This window comes from Zootoca vivipara, chromosome 9, assembly GCF_963506605.1.
Source record: "Zootoca vivipara chromosome 9, rZooViv1.1, whole genome shotgun sequence".
Classification (NCBI taxonomy): domain Eukaryota; kingdom Metazoa; phylum Chordata; class Lepidosauria; order Squamata; family Lacertidae; genus Zootoca; species Zootoca vivipara.
The window spans coordinates 40,516,317-40,532,040 of NC_083284.1; the positions used below are offsets into that span (position 1 = coordinate 40,516,317).

The following is a 15,724-nucleotide window of genomic DNA, read 5'->3' on the forward strand; positions in this document are numbered from 1 at the left end:
TTAGTTCCTTTCCTCAGGGATGAAGTTTATCATAGCTTATTTCAGGCACATGAAGAAGAAGAAATGAAGCACTTCTCTCTCACACACAAGCTTGCAGAGGTTGCAAGGACACATGTTCAAGTGGAATGTCTGTCTCAGATTCGGATCAGGTAAATAATCTTGAGGCAATGAGGACATAAACAGTGCACAAAAGATGCTCAGGAACCCAGGGTTGGATTCTGTTAAATGAAGCATGCTGTTAATCAGTCCAGTCCAGCAAATACCTATGGTCCAGACTACAGAACACTTTTTTTAAAAAAAAATCTACCCGTGCCTCTTCTCTCTTTCCCCAGGTTATGACAGACGAAGCCAGAGGTTGTAATCAACTGGGGGCAGAAATCAACTCAGAAAAAGCTGAGGGGAAGAAAGAGGCCCAGTAATTGTGTGTCTGTGAAGTCTCCAATCTGGAGTAAAGATTAAACAGAGATAGCTGGAGATTAATGAAGGTAGCATTGTGCCAAAAATGTCTCCTGCATTCTCCCCACCAACCATTCTGCACCAGTTAGTAAACAAATAAACTGCATTTTAAAAGTATCAAAGAGAAGGGGGAAATTCAGTGAAATTCTCATGAGTAGAGAATGTGTGGGTGTCCTTTCTTTCATTTTACAATTCACCCCACTATTCTGCAGCTTTCACAGGTGCCCCCATGGCAATCAAAGCGGAGGGGAAGACATCATGAGTTAATTTCTCTCACACGACTTTTTTTCAGATCAGGAAGTCTGGATAGCCAAGAAAGCTACAGAGTGCTAGAGAAGTATTTACTAGAAAGAAAGAAAACACATACACCACTTTTACCCACCTCACATCATTAAGGAAAGTTCAAAACTCAGTGCCCCAAGAATGAGGCACAAAAATGGAAGCCCCTTTGGCCAAGGAAGAAAACTTCTAAGAAACTGGAGGACAGATTTCATAACAGCCCTAGAAGAAGACAGGTTTCACAAGTAGCAGCTGACTGAATATTCTATTATGTTTTTCTGTTGGAAGCCACCTAGAGTGGCTGGGCCAACCCAGTCAGATGAGCGGGGTATAAATATATTACTACTACGACTACGACTACGACTACTACTACTACATATGTGTACAGATCATCCTAGTTTATGGTTCACAGAGTACCGTGGACAATTGTCTCTGCCTCTTGAACCATGATTTTGCATCTGCTCGTGTTCATTTGTACCTGACTTAAGAAGGTGGGCTTGGAGTTTTAGGAAGAAAACAGGTCTTTTTTCCGGCCATGCCTGCCCTGTATAGCTTATCAACAGAAGCATAGAATAATACTGTTGCAAATCCATGTAGAAATTACTGCCCATGAAAAACAGAGAGAGAGAGGTAAAAAAAATAGTATCAACTAAACTGAAGATCAATCCTGAATCCTATTCAGCTTTCCCGTTCCCCTAAACTGCATTTTTTTTAATCACTGCTCTTAGAAATAGAGAATGTTTAACATGACTTTGTTGCCACGGTAGGAGTGACAACAATGGCAAAGCTTACAAAGCGTAAAGCTGAGGTTTCAGGAAACAGGCAGATTTGGACTAACTTGTGTTGTCAGTAATTGCCAAAAATACTGCTTTAAAGAGCATCCCAAGAAATGAAACTGTCGTACCTTCTGCCAACATCCAGCTGTAGCAGCCAACAATCCAACCTGAAGTCTCCCAGACCTCACTAGCCCACAATCCAAACTAGAGACAAGGATGTAATCTCTCTAAACCAGAGATTTCCTTTGCCACCACCCATGGACCACTTGAAAATTGTTGGGGGTCTTGGCAGACCATTTGATGAATTTTCTGTCTATTGTAGCAATTGTAATGCACTGTGCTGAAAGCTGTGTAATTGAATTTTTATTGCTTCTTTTATTTCTATTGCATTTTGCTGGATTAGAATCTGAATTCTGTTACGCTGATGCCATGAGTATTTACTTGGAAGTAGGCTCCACCAAGATCAGTTGTAGGTGTGCATAGGACTGCAGCCTTAGAAGCTTGATCCCATGCACCTTTCCTCAAAAGGAAGCCTAATAGTTGTTCTATAGTGTACTTGCAAGCATCGTGGTTTGCAGCTCTGAAACCTCTCATTAGTTTTATCCCTCATTTATCTTATGTCCCTTCAATACCATTCATATTGAGAACATCCAGACTCTTGAGGAAGAAAGGAGATTTCCACTTTGAAGTGGAACCACGATATCTTAAAGGGGGCTGCAAAACAAAGGGAGAACACTTGTACGACGACATAAGATTGGAGCGACCACAGTTGCAATTGGAAATTAACAGCACAGTTTGTCAAGCCCTTGCTTGTCTGAATGACTGACAAACAGGCCCCTGGCACACGTACACCAACCGTGGAAGGAAGAGTGGGAAGAGCCACCAGAACAGATGCCAATCATGGAGAGAACATGTAAGTACAACCTTATTGAATGCCAGAATGGCAAAGGACACTGCTACCATTTCCGCTCCTCTCAGGGACTTTCCACATCCAGTAATATTCCCTGTCTCCAAAATGAAGTAGACTCAGAAAGAAAAGACAGCATGAGACAAGGGGAATGCAGGCTGGCCCTGCCATCTGCAGTGGGGAGGATGAAAACCTAGTTCTATCCTGCAACAACATACAGTGTAAAGAACCTTAGAAGAGTGGGGCTGCTGCTGCTCCCACCGTTCTTCACGGACACTCCACAGACCACCAGCATGAGGCTTGCAGACCACGAACCCCTGTTCTAAACCAACCATAACATGGTATGGTTACATCTGATGAAGCAGAGCTCTAGTGGGGGAGGGGGGAATCTTGAATATATAAATGTAAGTTTCCAGCACAGCTAACAAAGTAGTAAGATATAACAGAAGTACCATGAAAACAGCAAATAATTAAATAAATAATACATACTAACACAACACACTATATAGCAACAGTCCATCCAAACTGATAGTAAAAGACCAATGCTGCTCTCAGTTAAAAATGCAAACATTAACCATACTTAAAAAGCTGGGAAAACAAAAATGTGTTCTCCTGGCATCTAAATGATAGTAATGAGGGAGCTTAGTGGGCCTTCCTGGGAAGGCAATTCTGAAAGTGAGAAAGGTTCCTTGCCTGGTCACCACCCACCATACTTAGGTAGCAGGATTTCAATCAAAAGGTGGATTAATGCAGGAAAAGGTGGCTCAACAGGAAATTGGGTGCTGGGCAATGTAATTAATATTTAAAGTACAACAAGACTTTATTGTTTTTACTGCAACAAACTACCCCTCTAGAAGTTGTAACAATGAACCTGAAATCATATCACAACTACTCCCATTAAATTTATTGTATTTTAAAAAAGAAAACTGCCTGAAACAAAATGAATCAGCTTCAGCACTTTTTCCTCAATACATGGTCGCTAATGCCAAGCTGAAACAATGGGTGAAATGTCACCGTACACGTATAAAAGTGCCACAAGAAAGATTTAATGTAGACATCGAAGATTTATTTAAATCTGAAAAGGCACATTAACTTCAAGGGGGGAAATGCTAATGAGAAATATTTGGCTATCTTTTAAGTCCACTTCAAAATGTGTGTTTATCAAGACTACGGTGACAAGAAAAGATTGGCTTGTAAGCAGAAAACAGAATGACCTTGGGAAGGTCATATTGCCGCAGCCAATTGATTGAACCTTAATTCAAGTCATGGACCAGGGAATTCAGAAAAATGTAAATTAGGGTAACAAGTGACACAGCATAGAATGAGCAATGAGCAGAGTATTCGCCCACACCCATTGGAATCAATTATTTCTCCCTGTTTAAGTATTTGCATTAGTTTGGCAAAAACAACAACACCCAGATATTTCATTATTAATCCGATTAACATTATTAATGTAATAGTAATAGCATGGAGCAAGTTCATCGGAATTCTGAGATGCTCGGGGGGGGGGGTTAATAAATTTGCCATTCATCCAAAAGGCTTGGGGTTTTTTTTAAAGTATAAAAAACTACAAAAGTTAAAATGCTCAATTTTTAATTATGAAAAACTACAAACAAAAAGGAATCCCTACTTAAGCCTATGGCAATGTTCAAGAGGTACAATTAAAACCTTATGGCACAAAGGCATGGCACAAAGAGGCTACAAAACTTCTACCCAGGGCTCTATTTCATATTCCATGAGTCTCCCAGTTTCAGAAACCTTTCCAATACATCCACGCACATAATTGCAGGAGCAATAAACACAAGTATCTATGCTGTCTGTCACTTAGAGGTTCAGCAGGTTCTTATGCATCTCACAAAGATGCTCTGGACAGTTGTCCAATCACTAGGAGCAGGGGTGACAAAATACATTTACTGCTGTGCCTGGGCATATTGGTTTTGACAGACTAGGAATACCTTGAGCGCAAAGCCACCTACAATCATCTGCTTTCTTGTCTGGAACATTTGCAGCCTTTCAACAATGAAAGTTTGTACAGTTGCTATCAAAGGGGAAAAAAGTACTTTAAATCTCTTACATCGTGGAACCCAAATGAAAATAGATTATATCAAAATTGCATGCAGATACCAAATGGAATCTTTTCTGATCAGAGGTTTCACCAACAGCAAGCACTAAGCATAATTTGCATGTTTTTTATTTTATTTTATTTTTAAAATTATTTCCATTGGTGCTACTGGAAGCTTTGAGAGCTGCCTATTGGTAAAAGCCCCACACTACCTTCGTGCTGAAAGACATGCCTTCTTTTTCAGCAGACTGCAAGTGTTCCATTCTTATAGGAGGAACAAGGGTGGGTGCCAGAGCAGCTCCTCCTTTCCTAGAGTTATAGAGCTGAATCTTAAGAAATGCTTACAAGAAATGCTGGCCTGAGTGGCTTCAGATGTTCTAAACAAGAGAAAGTGAGCAGGAGCGAACTGTCCTTTCTGCACGTTTATTAAGGCTATCCCAAGCTGAGACTGTCTCCCCCGCCCCCCCTGTAAAGGACTGTGCTTACAGCGTTTCCACATCTGTAGCACACACATCTCCCCATGGAAATACAACACTTTGGCTTTGGACAATAAATGTGGGCAGTGGCAGCACACAGATCATCTGAAGTCACCGAAACTCTGGCTTATACCATAAATTAGCAACTGGCTACAATACTCCTTAGATCTACAACACTGATATTGATCTCTGGAATCTGCATCAATTCTTTTGTTTCCACAAGTAGATCTAAATCTAGCATTTAGAGACCTGGGGACGGTGTAAAGTAAATTTCCTATTCCTAGCAATCTCTCTATAAGCAGGGGAGAGGAACCTCAGTTTCTGGGCCTCCTTCTCTTTAGCCCTCAGGACTCTCCTCAAGCTAAACCGCTCACTGGTCCAGTTTTGCATCCTCGTCAAGTGCTTTTGCCTGGTTGGAAATGTGTCCGTAACCTGTGGCAATGCACCTTGCGTAACAGCACAGAGAGATGGGGAGGGGGGTATAGAGACCTCTGGCTTTTGTCCAGCTGGAATGCAGCCTAGTATATAAAAAAACCTCACAGCATTTGCCCCTCCCATCTTTCGCCTCTAGCCTCATCCACTTTTACCTCTGTCCCCCTGCTCCAACAGCTGGCATGCAGCCCCTTGAAAGTTGCCCATCATAGAAAGATGCCCTCAAGCTGAAAAAGGCTCCCCACCACTGCCCTATAATTCTATATGGCAACACACTTCATAAAATCAAACATAAGATTATCTACATATCATCAACAGAACACAATGGATCCACTGGCGAACATAGAAAGGAGTCTATCAGCTCACACAAAGCAGGATGAAGTGCTTGGCACATTAAATCATAGAGAGCGTTTTATGGGTCATGAAAGATCTACAAAGCAATTCTGAAAGCAAAAAGCTCAAGGATCTGCCTGGGGTTAAGCACAGAAAATATTTAACAATATGCTGACAGTTTATGGCAGCAGAAGGGAACTTCTTTCAATCCAAGGGCAACATTCCTTTGTGGGGAACCTTCCAGGGACCATACGCCATTGGTTGGTGAAGCCAGAGGCAGAAGTAGGTGGAGTGATGGATGTAACGCTTACCTTTGTACAATATGAATCTGAGGTTTATACACACACACACCTCTCTCCACCCAAGCAAGTAAGATGCATCACTACAGCTCAAAACCACATTACAATCAGGCAAAAGTTTTCAAGGAAGGCATAGAGTAGGACTGGCCTAGAGAGAGTCCCAAGAGATGCCTGCAAAGCCACATTTGGCCTCCAGGCCTGAGGTTCCCCACCCCTGGTTTATAGAAAAATTAAAAGCATATTAGAAGACAGAACAACTGATTGCTGGATCCACTGATGCCACAAGAAGCAAGATTGAAGTTAACAACCACGTAGATATGGGCTGAATGTTAAGAAAGTTCCTGACAATAGCAACTAAATATGTAGATTTTCATGGAAATGCTAAAAAGATCATCAGACCTACATTAAGGTAGGTGAATCCATACATGGAGGGCACCACATCCACACTAACAAACAATACACTTTACCTAAAAAGGTAAGGAAAGGAAGCTCAAATGACATTCAGAGGCTCCCAAAATCTGAAAATCTTATCCCGTTTGTCTGGATTGCTTCAGAGCAGTGCTCCACCTTATCAAACTTAACACATTAGGAGAACACTATTTCATAATTCACAGCACACCAGAGCTTAATTATTCAATTACTACATCTGTATTTGTTTATATCAGTTATTTGTTCAATTTGCACCCCACCTTTCTGCCAAATGGTGCTCATTAATTACAGACAAGGAAAATATCTGGCCCTTTCAAAACGCATAAGAACAACTAGCATGTGGCTGTGCTTACAGAAATTACTCAAACTTTCCCTGTGCAAGTAATGTGTTCTTCTACTGATGAAATATTTCCTTTAGAGTGCATTGTTGGCCTGACTTTCTGCTGTGGTAATAACTCCACTCGGTTTGGAGCCTGTCCAGTCACATATATCTGCTCCATTCATGCTGTTGCTGATGTAGTTTCTACTCCATTCTATTGATCCAGTGCCCTGCACACCTCTTGCCACAACCACAAGCTTAAGGGCAATTCCGAAGAAGAATCTGACAGCCATACATTAAGGGAGACCAAGTCAGCAACCCTATACATGCTTACCAAGGAGTAAGTCAACAGGACTTGCATACAGTGCAAAGGGACGACCAATAATAGGAATGCATGTGTGAGACCTCCACAACCAAACAGCATCATTACCATCAAAACAGTTAAGACTGATTGCATAATAAATGGCAATAAGTTCCGAAAAGACCTCCTGTACAAGTGTTTAGCTTCTTCAAACCCCAAGTTGTTTATCTGTATTTAAAACATCAATAAAATATTTTAAAAGAAATCGATAGCTTAAGTCACATTCTTGGCCAATGCACACCTGCAATGTGAATCTTGTCCAACAAGTTCCTTACCTGCTAGGATCACACGGCTGCTGGCATTGTGACAGAGCCTATCTAATTCAGCATCCTGTATCCCACGGTGGTCAATGAGATGCTTCTGAGAAACTTGTAAGCAAGACAAAGGGGCAATTGCCCTCTCCTGCTGTTGATCCCCAGCAAATGACATTCAGAGGCATGCTACCTCTGATCCTGGAAACAGCATTCAGATAACATACCTAGTGGCTACCGATAACCAATGACATATCCTCTGTGCAGGAGGTTAACAGTGTGTCCCTCGGTGAAGATTCCACCTAAACATTAGGAAGAACTTCCTGACAGTAAGAGCTGTTCGGCAGTGGAATTTGCTACCAAGGAGTGTGGTGGAGTCTCCTTCTTTGGAGGTCTTTAAGCAGAGGCTTGACAGCCATGTGTCAAGAATGCTTTGATGGTGTTTCCTGCTTGGCAGGGGGTTGGACTGGATGGCCCTTGTGGTCTCTTCCAACTCTGTGGTTCTATGATTCTATGAATGGGCCCCTTCTGGGATATAATTCTCATCATCCTCAGATTGACACCACAAACTTTTTCCAGACCAACAACCTGGCCATCTAAGGGAACCAATTCCCCGCCCCAAGAACCAGGAGCTCATTGTACTAAGCCCACACCTGTAATTTCTGTCCACCAGACAGGTACACTGGATAGCCTTCATGCCCAGTGCTTGCTTTCTACCTTCACAACTGTTTGTTTACAGTGGTACTTCTGGATACGTACCTGATCCGTTTCAGGGTGCCGTTCGCACCCCAAAAAGTACGCATCCAGAGCAGCGCTTCTGCGCACACGCGAAGCACACAGAACGCTTCTGCGCATGCGCGCACAGCGAAACCCGGAAGTAAACACTTCCGTGTCCGCCGCATTCTTAAGTTGAAAATACACAACCCACAGCTAACGCAACTCGAGGTATGATTGTATTAGGCTTGTTCACATGCAAAGTTGGGGTATGTAAGATGGGTTACCTATTCTTGGAAAGGGCCTTAACTTGCCCATTTGCTAAACTATTTGCCTTGACACTTTGTCAGCTGCAGCTTCCCTTGTTGTTGTTTAGTCGTTTAGTCGTGTCCGACTCTTCGTGACCCCATGGACCATAGCATGCCAGGCACTCCTGTCTTGCACTGCCTCCCGCAGTTTGGTCAAACTCATGTTCGTAGCTTCGAGAACACTGTCCAACCATCTTGTCCTCTGTCGTCCCCTTCTCCTAGTGCCCTCAATCTTTCCCAACATCAGGGTCTTTTCCAAGGATTCTTCTCTTCTCATGAGGTGGCCAAGTAGAGTCTCTCTTAAGCTTGCCTTACTTTTATACCCCTGGATACCTCCCCACAACCTCTGCTTAGCACCAAAGATTAAGAGGACCTCGTTTAAAAATAAGAGTGTGATCTACTGAGCTGCTGACACCTGTGAGTGGAAATTTAAAGGTGCCTTTAGGTCAGCTGAGTCCTGTTGGGATAGTGATTTTTATCAAAGCAGAGGACAATGAATGGCAATTACATAGAGCATCTCTGCGAATGCAAGGATCTGACTCAATGTACTCTTATTCAAACTCACATCCTAGATTTTAACACGGAACTAAACACTGAGCTTTTAAATTGAACTGAGGTCTACACTTTAAACTGCATTTAAAGCCTAATTTAGGCTGAGCTTGAACTGATGGCTACACTTTTAGTTTATAAACTTTTAGTTTCCCACAAGCTAGGACCGCAACATTGTATGCAGTGCTAATACTGTAGTCGTGCATAACAGGAGAATGAAGAGAGGCAACAGTAGGTCACCATCATAATCATCATATAAGCAGAACAAACCGGGCCATTTTGACAGCCACAGGACTCCCCAAGGATGCACTAAGGATTCAGTGAATCGTCTGAGACCACACAAGTGAACAATTAACACTTGCATTCATCTCTTGCAAATTGTTTGCTTGAGCTTGTAGGGGGTGGGAAATGTAAACGCCAGTACAGTACTGAACTTCACTCATTCAGTCCAAGTCCCTGAGACTGAGCTATTCATATGCAATTAAGTACACTTAAAAGTCCACTACAACACACATTACAAGCAAGGCCAGAATTTAGCCCTGAAACTTTGGTTTTGTCAATAGAATAAGATGATCTAACAGCCTGAGGAGTTTACAGAAGTTTGAAGATGGAAAAGGAGTCATGATACTTTGATAACATAAAATCAGCTGCAAGTGGCTACCACCCTACCCAAATATGAAGTCACCTGCTCTTTGGATATGCAGGAATGTCAATTCTCACTCCATAACCAAGATTAGCCAGACAATTTATCAAGAGAGAAGGGTATTCAGGAATCACAAAGTAAAGGAACAGCACAGAAGCTATAACCGGGGAAACTATTCCTCCTTAGCAATGTTCTTTTTATTTGAAGACTCAGTATTAAATTACGCAAATAACTAGGATGTAGTGAAGGAATCACTGTGTGACTTAAAAGGCAAAGTTATTTGGCCAGACCATGGTCCAACAGCAAAATCATCACTACCTAGAAAAATCTTTTTTCCAGGAAATGGTCACTGCTATCTCCCTTGATATACAGTGTCATCATGCCAAACCAAATCATTCCTTGGAGACGTCACCCTTTTCTCCTCTTTGTTTGAATCCAGCTGAAACTGTTGCATCACTGTCTGCAACCATTCATCCAGGCGTGTTGCTAGGTACCTCAGGGGCACAAGCCCACAACACAAATGCCAGTCAGCTGTGCTTCTCTGCTGGTACACACGGGATCACACTTTGCACATATCCCTGCATAGACAAAGTAAGTTTGGGCCACCATGCAAAAGAGGTGATTGGCTCTGCAGCGGCTGCTGCACATGACCAGGGCCAGCCCTGCCATGAGACAGACTGAGGCAGAATGTCACCTCAGGCAGCGATTTGGGGTGTCATGAAAGGGCAAGAAAAAGTTATTTGTTTATTGTGTTTTTTGTATTGCCAGGGCCCCTGAGGAATTTTCTTCCAGAGCTGCCAAATAACTCCATTGGCATTGAGTACCACATGCCGCTTGAGACCCCAACTGGCTGCTCATGAACAACAACCCCGCCCTAGATTTCCTTTGTGGGGTTCAACCTTGCAAAGGCTGCTCAGATGCAGTGGAGAGAAGGGCTTCTACCCCCCAACTCTCCACAGCATCTGAGCAGCCTTTTAGGGCAGGCATCCCCAAACTTCAGCCCTCCAGATGTTTTGGACTACAATTCCCATCTTTCCCGACCACTGGTCCTGTTAGCTAGGGATCATGGGAGTTGTAGGCCAAAACATCTGGAGGGCCGCAGTTTGGGGCTGCCTGCTTTTAGGGCCTTTATGTACCATATATTCCGGTGTATAAGATGACTGGGCGTATAAGATGACCCCCAACTTTTCCAGTTAAAATATAGAGTTTGGGATATACTCGCCATGTAAGAAATAAAACCCGGCCTATAAGACGACCCCCGACTTTTGAGAAGATTTTCCTGGGTTAAAAAGTAGTCTTATACACAGGAATATACAGTATTTCATTTATTTATTAAATTTGCATACCACCCTATACCAGAAGGAATTTCAACAGGTGCAACTTGTCAGGCTTCACGGCCTTGCAAAAAAAATCCCCCACTCCCCTCCAAGCAACCACTGGGGGGGGCATCCTCTGACCTCCCCCCCCCTTTCTGGCCTAAGGAGCCAAGGCCGAGCTTTCTTTCTCCCCGTGGGTGGGCGCGCCCCGTTACCTGCAGGAGGCAATGGCCGGCAGGGGCATGCTCGGCCATGCTGGCGTTGTAGACCTGGTGCTCGAAGACGGGCTCGTTGTCGTTGGCATCCTCCACGGCGACGCTCACGACGCACGAGGCGGACAGAGGCGGCTCGCCCAAGTCCCTGGCCAGCACCAGCAGCTCCAGCGCCGCTTGGCGCTCGTGGTCCAAGCCCGCCCGGATGCTGAGGGCGCCGCTGAGCGGGTCGAGCTGGAAGAGCGCGCCGTGCGCCTGGTCGGGGCCCAGCGCGTAGCGTACCTGGGCGTTGCGCGAGCCCGGCTCGTCGGCGTCGGAGGCGCTGAGGCGCAGCACGACGGTGCCCGGCGAGGCGGCCTCGGAGACAGCGGCTCGGTAGCGCGGCTGCGCGAAGGCGGGCGCCTGGTCGTTGAGGTCGGCCACGCGGAGGAGCAGCGCCCGCTGCGAGGAGAGGGGCGGCGCGCCCGAGTCGACGGCCACCAGGCGGAGCTCGTAGGCGTCGCGCCTCTCGCGGTCCAGGGGCCCCTCGACGCACAGGAAGTAGACGCCGCCGTCGCCGCCAGAAGGCCGCAGCGAGAAGGCGCCGCTGCCACCCTGCAGGCTTAGCGCCACGCCGCCCGGAGGCGACCGCTCGCCCTGCCCGCCGGCTTGGTCCCGCTCGTCCGGGTCCGAGACGGACACGCGGGCCACGTAGTCTCCCGGCTGCGCCCCCTCGGACACGCTGGCGCCGCTGTCGGTGAGGTAGAGCAGGTGGATCGTGGGCGCGTTATCGTTCACGTCGAGCACCTCGACGGCCACCAGGGCCGTGGCCAGCTCCGGCTGGGCGCCGCCGTCGCGGGCTTCCACGGCCAGGCGGTGGAGGGCGCGGGCCTCGCGGTCCAGAGGCCGCAGCAGGCGAAGCAGCCCGCTGCGCTCGTCCACCTCGAAGAAGGAGGCGGCCGAAGGGTCGCCCTGGCGGCGGGCCAGGCTGTAGCGCACCTCGCCGTTGGCGCCCAGGTCCGGGTCGGTGGCCCAGACGCGGCACACGGAGCTGCCCACGGGCGCGTCCTCCCTCACACGCGCGCGGTACTCGCTCTGCCCGAAGGCGGGCGCGTTGTCGTTCTCGTCCACCACCTGGACTTCCACGCGCAGGCGGCCGCTCCGACGGGGGCTTCCGCCGTCCCAAGCCTCGACCAGCAGGCGGTGCGTCTCCGCCCGCTCCCGGTCCAGGCGTCGCAGCAGCACCAGATCCAGGGTATCCGGCGGGGTCCTGTAGCGCAGCTGGAAAAGCGGACCTTTCTCCCTATCCTGGTCCTGATCCTCCGGCGGCAGCAGCAGCAGCGAGTAGCCCTGCGTGCCGAAGCTGTCGGCGTCGGGATCGCGCGCAGCGGGCAAGCGGAAAGCGCTGCCGGGCGGGCTCAGCTCGGAGATGTTGAGGCGCACCCAGTCCCGCGGGAACCGCGGCGCGTGGTCGTTCACGTCGCTGACCGTGATCTCCACCTGCACCATCTCCCCTCGCAGTGTGGCCGCCACGAAGCTGTACCGCGCCCGGCTCTCTCGGTCCAGCAGCCGCGCCGTGCGGATGATGCCCGTGTCCGTGTGCACGTGGAAATCCGCCAACACGGCCGACTCGCCGCTGCCTTCCGAGAGGAAGAAGCCGCCGGGGTGCCCATCGCCCGGAGGCAGCCCTGCGCTGATGTCCCCCACCAGCGTGTTCGCGGGCAGCCCTTCGTCCACCGCCAGGCTGAGCTTATACACCTGCCCCCTGCAGCTCCTCGCAGCGCACACGCAGAGCCAGAGGGGGATCAGCCACTCCCGTGCTCTCCTCCGGCACCCCCTTCTGCCCCCGGGGGCAAGTGGCCGGGGCTCCATGCTCCTCTCACGCCGCCTGTCTCACCAACAAACCCGGCCAGTGTCCCGGGGGATGGCTTCTTCCTGGGCGCAGCGAGTCCTCTTCCTAGCAAGCAGGCGCGCCTGTGGCTGAGCCAAGTCACAGTGACCGCAGCCGGTGCCGGGCGCTCCTTTGCTACCTGGCCGCTTTTATTATGCCTTGCCCAGCTTCGACCGGCCTCATCGTTTGCAATCAGGTGCTCTGCAGCCCTTCTGCTCCGCTAGAAAGAAACCTCCTTCCTCACCCTCCTTTCCAGCACACCCATAAAAGTTCAGGCTGGGAATAACAAGTGCCAGAGGCAGGAGAGAGGACAGCTCCCTGCCTTTTTGCTCAGGCTGCTGCTGCTGCCTTCTGCTTGCTCCGGCTGCTCCCCTCAGCGTCTCTGAGCTGCTAACACACCCCCTCCCCATGTGACAGCAGGCAAGGGCAAACTCCGCGCCTGGGAGAAACGGCGACAGCCACTTTGCAGCAGGGGGCTGTCCCTAATTAACCAGCCGGGAGCAGCGTGACGCGGGGGGGGGGAGGCGCCCAGCCGGTGAACAGGCAAACCCCAGCTCATAATAACAGCAACGCAAACGCGAGCCGGATCCCCCCTGGAAAGATCTCTCTGCGAAGCAATGGTGTGGAATACTAACAAAGCAGCGGTAGGTCTGTAGTCATTCCTGAGCCCATTAGGAACTTATGGATTAGGTAGGAAATGATGGCATGTGAAGGTACATCACACTGGCTGGAGAAATGTACCCTCTCTGCACACACTACCAAGCTCCATGAATTTCCTGTGCACAACCCATTTATTGAATCATCATTACAGTATTGTTAACATTTGTAAAGCACTTTCAAGGATTCAAAGCATTTTAGATGCCTTGGCTAGTTACTACCCTTAACAATAACCCTGTAAGCCAATTTAGAGGAGGGAGAGAAGGGCTATAAATGGCTACTAGCCATGATGACTATGCTGTGCCTCCATTGTTGGAAGCAGCAATACTTCTGGATTCCAGCTGCTGGCAACCACAAAGAGGGAAGAGAGCTGCTTGCAGGCTTCCCACAGGCATCTGGTTGGCCACTGTGAGAGCAGGATGCTGGAGTAGGTGGGCCATTGGCCTGATCCAGCAGGCTCTTCTTACATTCTTATAAGATTGAATACTGGGGATGGGCTGCTGTGGAGCAACAGAGCATCTGCTTCTATGCAGAAGGTCCCAAGGTTGGCCAAGCCCTGGCACCTCCAGGTAAGGCTAGAAGACAACCTGGCCTGAAACCTGGATGAGATGTTGCCAAGATGGCAGTGTTGACTTGGGGAAAATATATGGGATTCATAGAAAAAGGGGTTTGGAAATATGGCATTCAGTGGTGGGAAGAAATATTGTGACGCCCCAGGTAAGAATCTGGCTCTGAGCAGCTTCTATTAATGAACTATTCTCAGCTGCTTTTGCTGGTGAAGAATGTGAAAAGTCTGATTACATCTTGGGAGTTGTATCACTGCTTAGTGGTAGGGCATCTATTTTGCATGCAGAAGGTTTCAAGTCCAATCTCTAGCATCCCCAGGTAGGATTGGGGATATTCCTTGCCTGAAACCCTGAATAACTGCAGCCAGTCATTGTTAACCATACTGCATTAGAGGGACCTGTGATCTAATGGTGTAAGGCAGCTTCCTACAGTTGTTGTTGTTGTTGTTTAGTCGTGTCTGACTCTTCGTGACCCCATGGACCATAGCACGCCAGGCACTCCTGTCTTCTACTGCCTCCCGCAGTTTGGTCAAACTCATGTTCGTAGCTTCGAGAACACTGTCCAACCATCTTGTCCTCTGTCGTCCCCTTCTCCTAGTGCCCTCAATCTTTCCCAACATCAGGGTCTTTTCCAGGGAGTCTTCTCTTCTCATGAGGTGGCCAAAGTATTGGAGCCTCAGCTTCACGATCAGTCCTTCCAGTGAGCACTCAGGGCTGATTTCCTTCAGAATGGATAGGTTTGATCTTCTTGCAGTCCATTGGACTCTCAAGAGTCTCCTCCAGCACTCCTCCAGCTGGAAGCTTCCTACAGTATTCCCCATATTGTGGATGTGGAGACTGAGGCTCACAGAGTGGCTCACCTAGCGCCACCTAGTGAGCTCATGCCAGAGGCGACATTTGAACCGGGGACTTCCAGTATGTCACATCAGTTCATAAAAAGAAAAAAGCAAGATGTAGGTTTAATGTTTAGCCTGTGATTAGGCTATTTGTGCTTTAAGCCCATATCTCTTAATTCTGCTGGAGAAAAAGCTGCACTTAATGTTAGCTATGTGAAGGTGTCTAACCGTCTCTGAGTCCCATCTCCCCCAGTTCCTCAATTTCATTGAGATGTAGTTGGTCTGTGCTTTCTAATCCTCCAGACTAAGCATGTCCATAGCGATAAGAATCTTGCATTTTTAATATAACCTCTCAACCACATCGAAGCCAAAGCACTTTACAAATTTTATTAAATCATTGTACAAAGCCATTAGCAGTCTCAAACTGCAGCTCCCTCCCATAGTTAAGATCTCTTCCTTCCTTTTAAGTGATTAATGTGGCCCATATTGGCATGGTTTATTTATGAAAACCCTAGAAAGAGAAACCCATGCTGAGCACTGGAAACTGCACACTGAGGTAAGTGTGATATAACAGTATAGTTAACCGAATAATAGTCCAAACCACATAAAGAGAATATATGTCCCCCAGCTGGGAATTTACAATACTTTAAAAGGAGAGGGGGGTTTTAGGGGA

The 15,724-nt window shown here is 47.5% G+C and overlaps 1 protein-coding gene across 1 annotated transcript in view; it reads right to left on the reverse strand.

Annotated features, from left to right (window-relative positions):
* The window catches only part of DCHS2 (dachsous cadherin-related 2), a 104,547-nt gene extending 91,259 nt beyond the window's left edge, over positions 1–13,288 (reverse strand). Inside the window, exon 1 of the mRNA XM_060278664.1 lies at positions 11,126–13,288. Coding sequence (XP_060134647.1) covers positions 11,126–12,973 — 1,848 coding nt within the window. The 5' untranslated portion in view covers positions 12,974–13,288. The remainder of the gene's footprint in view (positions 1–11,125) is intronic.
* Positions 13,289–15,724: the final 2,436 nt, after the last annotated feature.